We start from the raw sequence: 16,830 nt of genomic DNA on the forward strand, positions 1-16,830 counted from the left end.
AGGAGACTGAGGCACGCTCAGCGATGCCCAGGAGCTTGTTACAGCTTGCACAGCAAGTGAGAGACAGTGATGTGATTTGGGCTCAGCTCTGCCACCTTGTACACCTCATGCTTTCACACCCACTTTGCATTTCCACCCAACTCCTGTCGCTTCAGTGACCACTTCTCACACCCACCCGGACCCAGCCAGAAAGAGCTGGAGATGGGGAGAAGGAACCCCACAGTGTTCCAAACACTGAGGCCTTTATCAAACCCTGAAGGCAGCTGCTGGTTCATTTATAGGGAATTTCACCAAAAATTCTCCACCCAGAATGTCTGGATTTACCAGTCAACTTCCTTCCTCCTGAAACTAAATCCAAAAGAAAAAAAAAATTTTTCTTAAGTTTTAAAGAACTACTTTAAAATTGGCCACTGATCTGGTACATAAATTATATCTCAACAACGTTGATAAAAAAGCAATTGGAAATTGATGAATTTTGGCCTCAGTGCATAATTCTGCTTAAAACCGTAGTCAGATTTGGTTCAACATGACGGAGTAGAAGGACATGCTGTCACTCCCTCTTTCGAGAACACTGGAATCACAACTAACTGCTGAACAATCATCGACAGGAAGACACTGGAACTCACCAAAAAAGATACCCCACGTGCAAAGACAAAGGAGAAGGCGCAAAGAGACAGTAGGAGGGGCGCAATCCCAATGAAATCAAATCCCATCACTGCTGTGTGGGTGACTCACAAACTGGAGAACACTTATACCACAGAAGTCCACCCACTGGAGTGAAGGTTCTGAGCCCCACGTCGGGCTTCCCAACCTGGGGGTCCGGCAATGGGAGGAGGAATTCCTAGAGACTCAGACTTTGAAGGCTAGTGGGATTTGATTGCAGGACTTTGGCAGGACTGGGGGAAAGAGCGATTCCACTCTTGGAGGGCACACACAAAGTAGTGTGTGCATTGGGACCCAGGGGAAGGAGCAGTGACCCCATAGGAGACTGAACCAGACCTACCTGCTAGTGTTGGTGGGTCTCCTGCAGAGGCGGGGGGCAGCTGTGGCTCACCAAGGGACAAGGACACTGGCAGCAGAAGTTCTGGGAAGTATTCCTTGGCATGAGCCCTCCCAGACTATGCCATTATCCCCACCAAAGAGCCCGGGTAGGCTCCAGTGTTGGGTCACTTCAGGCCAAACAACTAACAGGGAGGGAACCCAGACCCACCCATCAGCAGACAAGCAGATTAAAGTTTTACTGAGCTCTGCCTACCAATGCCACAGCCAGCTCTACCCACCACCAGTCCCTCCTATCAGGAAACTTCCACAAGCCTCTTAGATAGCCTCATCCACCAGAGGGCAGACAGCAGCAACAAGAAGAACTACAATCCTGCAGCTTGTGGAACAAAAACAATATTCACAGAAAGACAGAAAAGATGAAAAGGCAGAGGGCTATGTAACAGATGAAAGAACAAGGTAAAACCCCAGAAAACAACTAAATGAAATGGAGATAGGCAACCTTCCAGAAAAAGAATTCAGAATAATGATAGTGAAGATGATGCTGGACCTCAGAAAAAGAATGGAGGCAAAGATCGAGAAGATGCAAGAAATGTTTAACAAAGATCTAGAAGAATTCAAGAACAAACAAACAGAGATGAACAATACAATAACTGAAAAAAAAAAAAACCACACTAGAAGGAATCAATAGAATAACTGAGGCAAAAGAACGGATAAGTGACCTGGAAGACAGAATGGTGGAATTCACTGCTGCGGAACAGAATAAAGAAAAAAGAATGAAAAGAAATGAAGACAGCTTAAGAGACCTCTGGGACAACATTAAACACAACAACGTTCACATTGTACGGGTCCCAGAAGGAGAAGAGAGAGAGAAAGGACCCGAGAAGATATTGAAGAGATTATAGTCAAAAACTTCCCTAACATCGGAAAGGAAATAGCCACCCAAGTCCAGGAAGCACAGAGAGTCCCATACAGGAGAAACCCAAGGAGAAACACACCGAGACACATAGTAATCAACTTGGCAAAAATTAAAGAAAAATTATTGACAGCAGCAAGGGAAAAATGACAAATAACATACAAGGGAACTCCCAGAAGGTTAACAGCTGATTTCTCAGCAGAAACTCTACCAACCAGAAGGGAGTGGCATGATATACTTAAAGTGATGAAAGGGAAGAACGTACAACCAAGATTACTCTACCCAGCAAGGATCTCATTGAGATTCGATGGAGAAATCAAAAGCTTGACAGACAAGCAAAAGCTAAGAGAATTGAGCACCACCAAACCAGCTCTATAACAAATGTTAAAGGAACTTCTCTAAGTGGGAAACACAAGAGAAGAAAAGGACCTACAAAAACAAACCCAAAACAATTAAGAAAATGGTCATAGAAACATACATATCGATAATTACCTTAAACGTGAATGGATCAAATGCTCTAACCAAAAGACACAGGGTTGCTGAAAGGATACAAAAACAAGACCCATCTATATGCTGTCTCCAGGCGACCCACTTCAGACCTAGGGACACATACAGACTGAAAGTGAGGGGATGGAAAAAGATATTCCATGCAAATGGAAATCAAAGGAAAGCTGGAGTAGCAATACTCATATCAGGTAAAATACACTTTAAAATAAAGAATGTTACAAGAGACAAGGAAGGACACTACGTAATGATCAAGGGATCAATCCAAGAGGAAGATATAACAATTATAAATATATATGCACCCAACATAGGAACACCTCAATACAAAAGGCAATCGCTAACAGCTCTAAAAGAGGAAATCAACAGTAACACAATAATAGTGGGGGACTTGAACACCTCACTTACACCAATGGACAGATCATCCAAAGAGAAAATTAATAAGGAAACACAAGCTTTAAATGACACAATAGACCAGATAGATTTAATTGATATTTGTAGGACATTCCATCCTAAAACAGCAGATTACACTTTCTTCTCAAGTGCGCATGGAACATTTTCCAGGATAGATCACGTTTTGGGTCACAAATCAAGCCTCAGGAAATTTAAGAAAATTAAAATCATATCAAGCATCTTTTCTGACCACAACGCTATGAGATTAGAAATGAATTACAGGGAAAAACCTGTAAAAAACACAAACACATAGAGGCTAAACATTACGTTACTAAATAACCAAGAGATCACTGAAGAAATCAAAGAGGAAATCAAAAAATACCTTGAGACAAATGACAATGAAAACATGACGATCCAAAACCTATGGGATGCAGCAAAAGCATCCCATAGTTCTAAGAGGGAAGTTCATAGCTATACAAGCCTACCTCAAGAAACAAGAAAAATCTCAAATAAACAATCTAACGTTACACCTAAAGGAACTAGAGAAAGAAGAACAAACAAAACCCAAAGTTAGCAGAAGGAAAGAAATCATAAAGATCAGAGCAGAAATAAATGAAATAGAAACAAAGAAACCAATAGCAAAGATCAATAAAACTAAAAGCTGGTTCTTTGAGAAGTTAAACAAAATTGATAAACCATTAGCCAGACTCATCAAGAAAAAGAGGGAGAGGACTCAAATCAATAAAATTAGAAAGGAAAAAGAAGTTACAACAGACACCGCAGAAATACAAAGCATCCTAAGAGACAACTACAAGAAACTCTATGCCAATAAAATGGACAACCTGGAAGACATGAACAAATTCTTAGAAAGTTATAACCTTTCAAGTCTGAACCAGGAAGAAATAGAAAATATGAACAGACCAATCACAAGTAATGAAATTGAAACTGTGATTAAAAATCTTCCAATAAACAGAAGTCCAGGACCAGAAGGCTTCACAGGTGAATGCTATCAAACATTTAGAGACGAGCTAACACCCATCTTTCTCAAACTCTTCCAAAAAATTGCAGAGGAAGGAACACTCCCAAACTCATTCTCTGAGGCCACCATCACCCTGATACCAAAACCAGACAAAGATACTACAAAAAAAGAAAATTACAGACCAATATCACTGATGAATATAGATGCAAAAATCCTCTACAAAATACTAGCAAACAGAATCCAACAACACATTAAAAGGATCATACACCATGATCAAGTGGGATTTATCCCAAAGAGGCAAGGATTCTTCAATATATGCAAATCAATCAATGTGATACACCATATTAACAAATTGAAAAAGAAAAACCATATGATCATCTCAATGGATGCAGAAAAAGCTTTTGACAAAATTCAACTCTGATTTATGATAAAAACTCTCCAGAAAGTGGGCATAGAGGGAACCTACTTCACCATAGTAAAGGCCATATATGACAAAGGCACAGCAAACATCATTCTCAATGGTGAAAAACTGAAAGCATTTCCTCTAAGATCAGGAACAAGACAAGGATGTCCACTCTCACTACTATTCTTCAACATAGTTTTGGAAGTCCTAGCCACAGCAATCAGTGAAGAAAAAGCAATAAAAGGTATCCAAATTGAAAAAGAAGAAGTAAAACTGTCACTGTTTGCAGATGACAGGATACTCTACAGAGAGAATCCTAAAGATGCCACCAGAAATCTACTAGAGCTAATCAATGAACTTGGTAAAGTTGCAGGACACAAAATGAATGCACAGAAATCTCTTGCATTCCTATACACTAATGATGAAAAATCTGAAAGAGAAATTAAGGAAACACTCTCATGTACCACTGCAACCAAAAAATACAATACCTAGGAATAAACCTACCTAGGGAGACAAAGACCTGTATGCAGAAAACTGTAAGACACTGATGAAAGCAATTAAAGATGATAGCAACAGATGGAGAGATATACCATGTTCTTGGATTGGAAGCATCAATATTGTGAAAATGACTCTACTACCCAAAGCAATCTACAGATTCAATGCAATCCCTATCAAATTACCAATGGCATTTTTTAGAGAACTAGAATAGAAAAGCTTAAAATTTGTGTGGAGACACAAAAGACCCCGAATAGCCAAAGCAGTCTTGAGGGAAAAAAACGGAGCTGGAGGAATCAGACTCCCTAACTTCAGCCTATACTACAAAGCCACAGTAATCAAGACAATGTGGTACTGGCACAAAAACAGAAATATAGGTCAATGGAACAGAATAGAAAGCCCAGAGATAAACCCACACACCTATGGTCAACTAATCTATGACAAAGGAGGCAAGGATATACAGTGGAGAAAAGACAGTCTCTTCAATAAGTGGTGCTGGGAAAACTGGACAGCTACATGTAAAAGAATGAAATTAGAACACTCCCTAACGCCATACACAAAAATAAACTCAAAACGGATTAGAGACCTAAATGTAAGACCAGACACTCTAAAATTCTTAGAGGAAAACATAGGAAGAACACTCTTTGACATAAATCACAGCAAGATATTTTTTGATCCACTTCCTAGAGTAATGGAGATAAATACAAAAATAAACAAATGGGACCTAATGAAACTTCAAAGCTTTTGCACAGCAAAGGAAACCATAAACAGGATGAAAAGACAACCCTCAGACTGGGGGAAAATATTTGCAAAGGAAGCAACTGACAAATGATTAATATCCAAAATATATAAAGAGCTCATGCAGCTCAATATTAAAAAAACAAACAACCCAATCCAAAAATGTGCAGAAGACCTAAATAGACGTTTCTCCAAAGAAGATATACCGCTGGCCAAGAAGCACATGAAAAGCTGCTCAACATCATTAATTATTAGAGAAATGCAAATCAAAACTGCAATGAGGTATCACCTCACACCAGTTAGAATGGGCATCATCAGAAAATCTACAAACAACAAATGCTGGAGAAGGTGTGGAGAAAAGGGGACCGTCTTGCACTGTTGGTGGGAATGTAAATTGATACAGCCACGATGGAGAACAGTATGGAGGTTCCTTAAAAAACGAAAAATAGAATTACCATAGGACCCAGCAATCCCACTACTGGGCATATACCCAGAGAAAACCATAATTCAAAAAGCCACATGCACCCCAGTGTTCATTGCAGTACTATTTACAATAGCCAGATCATGGAAGCAACCTAAATGCCCATCAACAGACGAATGGTTAAAGAGGAAATGGTACATATGTACAATGGAATATTACTCAGCCATGAAAAGGAACAAAATTGGGTCATTTGTAGAGACGTGGATGCATCTAGAGACTGCCATACAGAGTGAAGTAAGTCAGAAAGAGAAGAACAAATATCCTATATTAACGCATATATGTGGAACCTAGAAAAATGGTAAAGATGAACCAGTTTGCAGAGCAGAAATGGAGACACACATGTAGAGAACAAACGTATGGACACCAAGGGGAGAAAGCGGCAGGGGGTGGTGGTGGTGGTATGATGAATTGAGAGATTGGGATTTACATGTATACACTGATGTGTATAAAATGGGTGACTAATAAGAAAAATATAAATAAATAAACATTTTAAAAAAGGAGAGAGGAAAAAAAAAACCATAGTCAATGCTTGGGGGCCTTTGTTCTCTTGTTCTCTGTTTACTGTCTTTCCCTCTGTAACCAATTCTAGGTACACAGTTTCAATCCTAGAAATGGTGCTCTAGAAAGGACACAGATTGTGTATGGTGAACCTAGGAGATTCTAGCAGGAAACTGTAAGCTCCATGAAGGCAAAGGTTGGGCCCAGTAACCTTCTAGAACTCTGTTAGGACCGTGTCTGTTTGTCTGTTCTTTATTCATCCATCCACCCATCCGTCCATTAATCCAAATAAATATTTTGGGGGGCCTATCCCGTGCCATGCTCTCTTCCAGGCTCTGAGAATTCAGCAGAGAACAAGACAGACATGATCCTTCCCCCTATTATGCTCTAGTGAGGGAGACAGAAAAAACAAGTCAACAAATGCATGCTCTAATATTTAAATGAACTAATGACTCTCCTTCAAACCTGGTTTTGAAAAAACAATGAAAGTAACAGGTCCTGTAGGAATTATTAGTGCAAACAGCTACCTTGACATGTAGCTGACACATTAATGAGCATCTTTTTCTTGAACTGAACCCAATTTTGCTGAAATATTCCTTTCAGTTATTCTCCCATTTCAGAGGTTTCCTGAGAAAATGACATGTCTTTTTCAGGTACATGGATGAGGCTGAATTATTCCCACATACCTTTTTTATTTTTGGCCATACCACGCGGCTTGCAGGATCTTAGTTCCCTGACCAGGGATCAAACCCAGGCCTCCAGCAGTGGAAGCACAGAGTCCTAACCACTGGACTGCCAGGGAATTCCCCACATACCATTTTTTAAATAATTGAAATATATTTGACATAGAATATTATATAATTTCCACATATCTTTGAATATCAGCCGGTCCCAATTTGAGTATTATTTAAAGTGGCTGCCGATATCTTGGGGAAAAAATGTTTTTTTACAAAGAAATTATCTAGAAATAATTACACTGATGCATCATGCTCTTGCCTCCCCTACCACTGGAGCTTCACTTATAACTGAAGAAGAATATTTTATAGCAAGGCATATATGAACCAGAGGCTCCATCGGTTTGAACTCAAATCGAGTTTCAACCACTGACATTTTAGTTTCTTAACTATTCTACTGCCTGCAGAGCATTCCACCAGAAGTGTAAGCCACATGGCAGGTTGATTTATGGTTCTGATTACTTTATGTGTTTTCCCTGGTCCCCGAAGGTGTGTGCATAATGATTTGCTCTCAGAGATCTTCGATCTGCTACAGTATCACTAGAAAATTCTTACCTCCATGTGCTCTTATACGCCTGTGCTAATTAGAAACCAAATTATCATCCTGAAAGAATCACTCCTCCTAGCACTCTTAACTTTCTTATGATTCAGTGCCCATTTTATTACACAGCTTAACAGACATTAAACATCTTGGAATTTATGCCATTACAAACAATATGGATATTTACTTTGATAGTAAAAGTATCAAAGAGGTTTGAAGACTCTTTGGAGTTTTCCAGCAATCCAAAATCCTAAAACTCTGACACTCAGATTGAAATATTTTCAATCTGTCAAAACCACTGGAGTCTTAGAGGGGAACGTATGTTTTCCCTTCTGGAAGTTTGTCTCTGTGTGTTCTATCTCTGGTATCATGCAAATAAAAGCATTAAGCTGAGAAGAGCTTACAAACACTTTCAGTGTTCCAAGGACCTTTTATGGAAAAGTTGTATTTCCCCCCAACAGAGAAAAGTAAGATGTGAAAGAATTTTTTCACTCAAAGTTTCCAAAGCACAAACATGCAAAAGTATAGCCTTGGGGAGAGTGGGGGTCAGAGTGGCCTGTGTCCCCGCAACTTCTAGCATAGACCCCCCCCAATAATGTCTCAGGTGCCCCAGGGAAAAAGTAAGTGTAACTGCCCCAAATGTCCTAGACTCTGAACCATGATGGTGTATGAAACGAGTCAGAAAACTTGTGAGACCTTGACGGTTCTGTTAATTCTACCAGAGTAATAATGACAAGATTTCCAAGGATACAAACCAAGACCAAAGGCTGTGAGCGCCATCTGGTGGCCATATCAGCACGCCCGAACTCCATTACCTGGGCATGCCCACCACCTCCCCCCAATCTTTTTTTTTTTTTTTTTTTTTTTAGCGTGATGCCCGCAACCTGGTCTGATTGTAAACAGGGAATTTCCTGTATTTCTTCTTTTGGAGGGATTATTTTTATTTAAGACACTGAGTCTCTATTTACTCTTATAACAGTTATTTTTAATTTAATGCACGTTTTTAAGTTTAAAAAGGGAGCTGCTTCTACGAAAAACGCTAAGAAATTATAGTGGGACTAGCCAAGAGACATGGGAAAAATAGTGAAAGTGGTATATGAATGACTGAAGTTTAGGAACTCTCTTCGGGTGGGGTTGCCAGATAAAGTAAGGACACCCAGTTAAATTTGAATTTTAGAATTTCGTTGTAGTGTGTGTCCCAAATATTGCATGGGACACATTTGCACTGAAATATTATTCATTATCTGAAATCCTATTTTAAGTGAACATCCTTTTTTCCTCCCCTAAATCTGGCAACCTTACCTTAGGAGAACAAAGAAATTGCACCCAGGACTTCCCTGGTGGCACAGGGGTTAGGGATCCGCCTGCCAGTGCAGGGGACACGGGATCGAGCCCTGGTCCGGGAAGATCCCACCTGCCGTGGAGCATGTAAGCCTGTGCGCCACAACTACTGAGCACTCGTGCCACAACTACTGAAGCCCGTGTGCTTAGAGCCCAGGCTCCGCAACAAGAGAAGGTGCCGCAATAAGCCTATGCACCGCAACAAAGACCCAACGCAGCCAAAAATAAATTAATAAATAAATAAAATTTATTTTTAAAAAAGGAAAAGAAATTGCATCCTTCTCCTTGTCACTTCCATTTTGATCTATCAAAACAAGCTAGTGGGGCTTCCCTGGTGGTGCAGTGGTTGACAGTCCGCCTGCCGATGCAGGGGACACAGGTTCGTGCCCCGGTCTGGGAAGATCCCACATGCTGCGGAGCGGCTGGGCCCGTGGGCCATGGCCACTGAGCCTGCACTTCCGGAGCCTGTGCTCCACAACGGGAGAGGCCACAACAGTGAGAAGCCCGCGTACAGCAAAAAAAAAAAAACAAAAAACAAAACAAGCTAGCTCTTGTCCTGTCTACGGATTGCTTGACATTTATGCCCCAATAAACGTGTCCCTGTGGGAGTACTGAGGCCTGACATCTGAAAAATCACAGGGCAAAGGCCCACAGTGCACCTTGAGGTGGGAATGTCCGGGCCACTCAGAACAAGCAGTCTGGCCACATCAGACCGAGAGGGAGGGGGTTCTGGGCCCAGCTCTCTTTCCCGGCCTCTCGGGTACCTGCTCTGTGGAGGCCGAGGCCTGGCAGCTACTTTCGGGCCCTTACCAACGTTGCATTTGATGGAGAGCCTTCCGCACCCCACGTGTAGACCTAGACCCCTGGAGGGGGGCCCGCCCTTGAGGGGGCTCTGAGCCATGGACTTAGAGGGTGCTCACAGCAGCCATAGATAGAGCCGGCCTGTGGTGCTCCCACCCACGATTCCTGTATTTCCTTTATTTTTTTATTATTTTTTTTTTTTGCGGTACGCGGGCCTCTCACTGTTGTGGCCTCTCCCATTGCGGAGCACAGGCTCCAGATGCGCAGGCTCGGCAGCCATGGCCCACAGACCCAGCCGCACCGCGGCATGTGGGATCTTCCCGGACTGGGTCACGAACCCGCGTCCCCTGCATCGGCAGGCGGACTGTCACCCACCTCGTCACCAGGGAAGCCCCTGTATTTCCTCTTAATAACAACCACACTGGCGTTTAAGTGAGCCTGGCAAGGCTTACAAATGCACACATAAAGATTACCAACTACCTTCCCCAGAGACGGACGAGGGAAGTTGAAGCTAAAACACACCGTGAGGGCTTCCCTGGTGGCGCAGTGGTCGAGAGTCCACCTGCCGATGCAGGGGACACGGGTTCGTGCCCCGGTCCGGAAAGATACCACATGCCGCGGAGTGGCTGGGCCCCTGAGCCATGGTCGCTGAGCCTGCGCGACCGGAGCCTGTGCTCTGCAATGGGAGAGGCCACAACTGTGAGAGGCCCGCATACAGCAAAAAAAAACCAAAATAAACCCAAAACAAAAGAAAGAAAACACCCCGTGGGTAGTCAGAGGAGAGGACCGTCATAGCTCATCCCCCTGTGCCGTGTGCCAGGCTTGATCTGAGCACCTGTACACATGTTAACTTATTAAAATACTTCTAACAATCCTATCAGGTTGGGACTACCATCACCCCGCGTGCAGACTGAACAAAAGGAAACAGAATATGGTGTCCTCCTTGTGCTCACAAAGCCCGTTAACTGGCAGAGACAGGACTTGAAGGCCACAGTCCGGCTCCCGAGTCCATGCCATGCTTTACAGCCTCCAACTTCTCACGCTCATTCCTAGAGCCACCTGGGAAGGAGGAACCAGGCAACTAAAGACTGGGTTTGAATCAGACTCCACGTCTGACCAGCCACGTGATCCCGAGCAGGGGGCCTCGCCTCTCTGAGTCTCAATCTGGCTCCCTTGCAAAATGGGCACATTAATGGGAACGTCAGCCTTCAGCAACGCTGTGACAAGTATCAGTGTAGCATGTGTGAACGGGCTCTGTAAACTCTGGAGTGTTCTGTGAGGTATAAACTACCCTCTATTCTCATTAGAGGGAATTCATTTCATAACCTGCTCCCGGCTCTTGAACTTTGCTGTGCATCCAGTCAGTGCTGGATGATCTGGAACCAACAGCTGGTCTATTTATGGATGAAAACCCACAGGTCATAGGAAGACAGCAGCACCGGAGCCCCTGGGTGGCCACAAAGATAAGGTTCGTGTCTTGAGGACCAATGACATGGTGGTCACTGAAGGAACAGGCCCCTCCTGCCCCTTCCACTAGTGACAACGGAAAACCTTGGTTTCCCCAACACCCCGATCCAAGATCAGCCCGACTCTTTGCCCAACGTTGGAGAAGTACCGGCGTGTCCTGCAGGCCTGGCTGGCCCCCTCTGACTGTGTGTTGCCTCCTTCCACAGATCAGTGCCCTACAGCAAGGCTACAACCAGGTGCTGAGCCAGACCCTGGAAATCACCTCCCTGAAGCACGAGGCCGAGAACTTAAGGAGGGACGCCGCCATCACGTCAGGTGAGGCCCTTCTGCATTCAGGCCCCAGAGCTTCTGCCCTCCCGCTGCAGACATCACCAGTCAACCAGCGCACCTGTGCCCGTGACACGGGTGCAGCCTCAGGGATCACCCGTGTCGGTGCATTAGAGTTCTCCCTCAGTGGAGGTTTCTTGCCACCCAGTTCCGAGGGCAGGGCCTGGTAAATATTTGAGAGAATGGTATCTCTTGGCTACAAGGTCTCCTGAGCACTGGCCCCACCAGGGAGAACACAGGTCGCCTTGTGGCTTGGGTGGTTCCACAAAGCAGCCTGAGTGCAAACTAGAGCATGGACAAAATGGGGTCACTCCTTTAAGGCACCCATAGTCTCACCCATTTCAGCCAAGTGCACTTGGGCCCAAAGGAAACCATTTTCTAATTTGATCAGAGGTGGTTCCCTGATAAAGGGCTTGGGTTGGGAGAGGGGCAGCCAACGCACAGCTGTGACTGAGCTTTGATTCCCTGGATTCCTTCATTGCTTCCACATGTTTCTTGAGCTCCTTCTAGGTGTCAGGCCCCGTTCCAGGCTCCGGGGAGGGAGAGCCAAGCAAGACAGTCAGATTCCTGTACTCACAGATTTGGGAGGGGGTGACAGACAATAAAAGTAAACGGATGAATAAACAAGCCCACTTCAGAGAGCAGTGGTGCTGTGGAGAAAATAAACTGTGTGTCGTGGTGGCCAGCGCTTCAAGGGGGGAGGCCAAGGGGGACCAGCTTAGTGGGTGTGCAACCATGGAACTCAGGTGGGACTTGAACCCGTGGGCTGGGACTCGAACCCAGTCAGAACCCACTATCTTTTAATCGAGATCATGCATCTGGTCTCGGGACTTACTAAAGCTCAGGTTCTTTATGTCTCATCGCAGAAAGAATTCAGTGAGAGACAAAGTAAGAAGTGGATTTCTTTAGAGAGAAACACACTCCACAGACAGAGTGTGGGCCATCTCAGAAGGCTAGAGGCCCCCAAATATGGGGCGGTTAGTTTTTATGGGCTGGGTAATTTTATAGGCTAATGAGTGGGAGGATTGGGACAACTCTAATATTTTGGGGAAGAGGCGGGGATTTCCAGGAATTGGGCCAACACCCACTTTTTTTTTTTTTTTTTTTCTGTACGCGGGCCTCTCGCTGTTGTGGTCTCTCCCGTTGCGGAGCACAGGCTCTGGTCACGCAGGCTCAGTGGCCATGGCTCACGGGCCCATCCGCTCCACGGCATGTGGGATCTTCCCGGACCGGGGCACGAACCCATGTCCCCTGCATCGGCAGGCGGACTCTCAACCACCGCGCCACCAGGGAAGCCCCACCACCCACTTTTTGACCTTTATGCTCAGCCTCGGAACAGTCCTGGTGCTGGTGCGTGTGTCATTTTGCTCATGTATTACAATGAGCCTGTAATGGGGCTCCAGTTCCCCTGGAAGTCGAATCTTACGCCCCCTTGGACCTAGCCGATTCTAACCAGTTTATGCTGTATCCTCCACGGCTATGTCCTTCTTTTAGAGAGGACCTGTTTCAGGTGGGCAAGGACAAGCCAAGGGCAAGCGAGGCTGCGTGGAGTGAACAGAGGATTGTGGGGCTGGGCAGGGTCGGGGGGTCTGGGTTTTTATTCCAAGGGTGTTGGGAATCCAGTGGAGTTTTTTAAGCCAAAACTGACATGCCTAGAGACCTGAAGAGGATGGGACCACTCACAGACGAGGGGAGGGAGAGAAGCAGGTGACAGGGAGGAGGCAGTGAGCCTCGGAGGGGCACATCACTCTGAAGGCAGCCAGCGCGTAGCAGGAAACATGCCCACAGCTGTAGAAGCCAGGCACAGCATTGAGTCGCACGTGAATCCCCATCTCTGTATGAATCTGTGCTTTTCTTCTGCCTCACTCTGCAACTTAATCACACCCAGCCCCACCCCCTGCTGCCCCCAGGTCTCTGCTTATTCTCCTCCCTCACTTGGGATGTCCTCAGATATTTTCTGAGCACCTCCCCCAGGCTAGGTGCTGTTCTGGGCACCAGGAATGGAAGGATGAACTCGCTGGTCCTCACCTTCCTCCCGTATGTCGGCCAGTGAAACCTCATCCAAGCATCAAGCCTGTCTCAGATCCCACCTTCTCCGATCAGGGAGTCGGACAGACCTGGGTTGGGATAATGCTTGAGATGGGCTGGACCCACTCAAAGTGTGGCAAGCCCCAGAGGGATTTCCAAGTAACTGAACTGTGTCCTGGAGGCAAAGCTCATTTTTAAAATGAAATTCTGGAGCATTTTGTGCTTTATTTCATAGACATTCTTGATTGAAACCTACCACTAAAACTGGGCCTGATGTTCTTTTAAGAAAAGAACCGTAGGAGATAACCCAATACCACTGCATTTATGCACCCTTCTTCCCACTTTTATTCAAAATGATACTACAATGCAAGAGGGAAGAGATATGGGGAGATATGTATATGCATAACTGATTCACTTGGTTATAAAGCAGAAACTAACACACCATTGTAAAGCAATTATACTCCAATAAAGATGTTTTAAAAAAATGATACTACAGTAATGGAGTAGTTATCTATTGCTGCATAACAAGTTACCCCAAAATGTAATGGATAAAACCCCAACCAATATTTATTATCTCCCCCAGTTTCTGTAGTTCAGGAATTTGAGGGGGGGGTGACTTAGTTCTCATGAGTTGCAGGCAAGATGTCGGCTGGGGCATCAGTCATGTCATCTAAAGCCTCGGGGGGAGGGCCTCCCTGGTGGCGCAGTGGTTGAGAGTCCGCCTGCCGATGCAGGGGATACGGGTTCGTGCCCCGGTCTGGGAGGATCCCATATGCCGCGGAGCGGCTGGGCCCGTGAGCCATGGCCGCTGGGCCTGCGCGTCCGGAGCCTGTGCTCCGCAACGGGAGAGGCCACAACAGTGAGAGGCCCGCATACCGCAAAAAAAAAGAAAAAAAAAAAAAAATTAAAGCCTCGGGGGGAGCCGGAGGATCCCCCTTCAAAATGGCTGCTCATGTGGCTATTGGCTGGAGGCCTTAGTCCCTCAGCACACATGCTTCTCTCTAGGGCTGTTTGAGTGTCGTCACGACACAGCAGTTGGCTTCCCCCAGAGTGAATGATTGGAGAGAGAGCAAAGAGGAGGCCACAGTGTGTTTTATGACCCAGCCTGAGAGGAAACAGTCCGTCATTTCCAGAGTATCATATTGGTTACCCATGGCAGCCCTATTCAGGGTGGGAGGGGCTACACAAGGCATGAATTCTAGGTGGTAGGGATCATTGGGCCCATTTTGGAAGCTGGCTGCCGAGAAAAATCATAGGCGCCATGGAACAAACATAATTTAGCCACTTTGTGTTCTTGGGACATACCGCATCATTTGACCCTTACAATAACTCTGTGTGGGACAGACAGTGGGAGGTGAAATAGCTTGTCCAAGACCACCAAGCTAATAAGTGGTAGAGAGGGGTCCAAACTCAGGACTGAGAAACCAACCACCCACCCCATCAATAGTGTCCAGCAGTTCCCTCTGCCACACGCCCGTCTCCTGGCCTCTGGAGAAGAATTCCTGGACCTTCCCTGTGCTGGGCCTTTGTTCCCCAGGCCCATGGTGTGGCCTCTCCTCCCGGCTTTGCCTGGCCTGTGCCCACAAGGGGCCCCCAAAGGCTTCTCCTCTCGCTGGTGCTGACTGCCCCTTATTCTCACTGAAGCCTCAAACCCTGTTCCGTGGACTTTGCTCTCATTCCCTTTCCTGCTCTGGGACCCTTGCAAAAAGCCCCCCAGTTCTAGGCGGGCACCGGTGGTGGCCCGGGTTTTGAACGTCTTGTCCGAACGTTGGCTGAGAGCCATGGTGTTGCCAAGAATCCTTCTTGCCTCTTTGACCTCCATGAGTCTTTTGTTTTGGTTTGGTTTGGTTCTTTTACAGAGATGGTGTCATCTTTGCAAAGAGACGTGTTAGTAAAGGATGGTCAAGTTCAACAACTACAACAGGAGGTGAATCAACTGAAAAGTGAGAACAAAGAAAAGGATCACCAGCTCGAAGCCCTCAGCTCCAGAGTGAGTGTCGGGTCATCAGCAAATTGTAGCTGCGAAAAGCAGACACAGTGGAGTCACATGACACACGGTGGTGAGATGAGGCCAGTGCCCAAGGACACAGGGAGGGTAGCTGCTGGGCAGGTGGCCAACTTCTCTGAAGCCTTTCAAAGGATAGCGTGTATGTGGCTCAGAAGAAGCATAATAGATTTTCAAATCCAGCAAACATTTTCTAACCCCTATTATAAATGAGTTTGTTTAATCCCAGCAACAAACCCACCTATGAGCATATACTGCCAGTACAAAGTTTAACATTAAACAGAATACGATCTCCCTGTGAGCAAGGATGACCACACGGCTGCATCGTGGTCCCAGCACCGCTGGTTCTCATAACTGTCTTCAAAGCAGAACGTCTGAAGATCCAGATGCAAACACGCAGACGCTCATTTCTTCCTTAGACTTTAGTGTGTGGAATGTCTCTATGGAAGATGAACGTGGTAGGCAAGCAAAGAGCTTTTTACATGTAACTTTGACTATTTGCAAATCTTGCCTTCAATGCTAACTTTAGAATCCTGACTCTATAGGATAAGATTTCTCAGTATTTGCATGATGTGCCTGTTTCTGTGAGTCAAGGTAAAACCTCAAAGCTTTCATCTCAGGTGGCAAGTCAGAGATTCCCAGAGGCTACCCGATAGCTAGGTCTGCATGGGGGTGGGGTGAGAACAGATCTTGAGGTTCCAAGGAAAAGGCACAGTAAGTAATACCTGGTACGTAGTACCATACCCAGTTTGGAGCTGGTGAAAGGCACTGCACGAGCTTTGGGATCAGACAGACCAGGGTCCCATCCCAGAGCTTTCTTTTATTGTAACTTATTTGGCCTCCATTTCCCCATCTGTGAAATGGGGATGACAAAATCGTTTTCTGAGAAGTGGGAGGCTGGTTTTCGTTGTGCTCTTCTGCCTCTGCCCCGGGTCAGCTGCCTGGCCAAGCCCTCTGCATTCGTTTCTCCCAAGCAGGGTGTCTTCCCAGGCATGTGCTATAGCTGTTTAATGTGGTGTGTGTGTGTGTGTGTGTGTGTGTGTGTGTGTGTGTGTGTGTTGGGGACGGGAAGGGGATGCAGAGCTGGTGCTAAGTACAAGGAATCTGCAAAGACAGCACCTGCTTGGCTCTTCTACCTCCTGAAGTGCATTTGGATGATTTATGTCCCCGTTTCCCCTTCCTC

The 16,830-nt window shown here is 45.5% G+C and overlaps 1 protein-coding gene across 1 annotated transcript in view; it reads left to right on the forward strand.

The window, feature by feature from the left end:
* LOC309808818 (forkhead-associated domain-containing protein 1-like) overlaps positions 1–16,830 on the forward strand; it is a gene marked incomplete at its 5' end in the record, with an annotated part of 203,726 nt that overhangs the window by 49,508 nt on the left and 137,388 nt on the right. The window contains 2 exons of the mRNA XM_082629391.1: positions 11,494–11,602; positions 15,502–15,632. Of these exons, the coding sequence (XP_082485517.1) occupies positions 11,494–11,602; positions 15,502–15,632 (240 nt within the window). The remainder of the gene's footprint in view (positions 1–11,493; positions 11,603–15,501; positions 15,633–16,830) is intronic.

This window comes from Mesoplodon mirus (genome assembly GCF_964341445.2).
Source record: "Mesoplodon mirus genome assembly, chromosome: 7".
In the NCBI taxonomy this organism is placed as follows: domain Eukaryota; kingdom Metazoa; phylum Chordata; class Mammalia; order Artiodactyla; family Ziphiidae; genus Mesoplodon; species Mesoplodon mirus.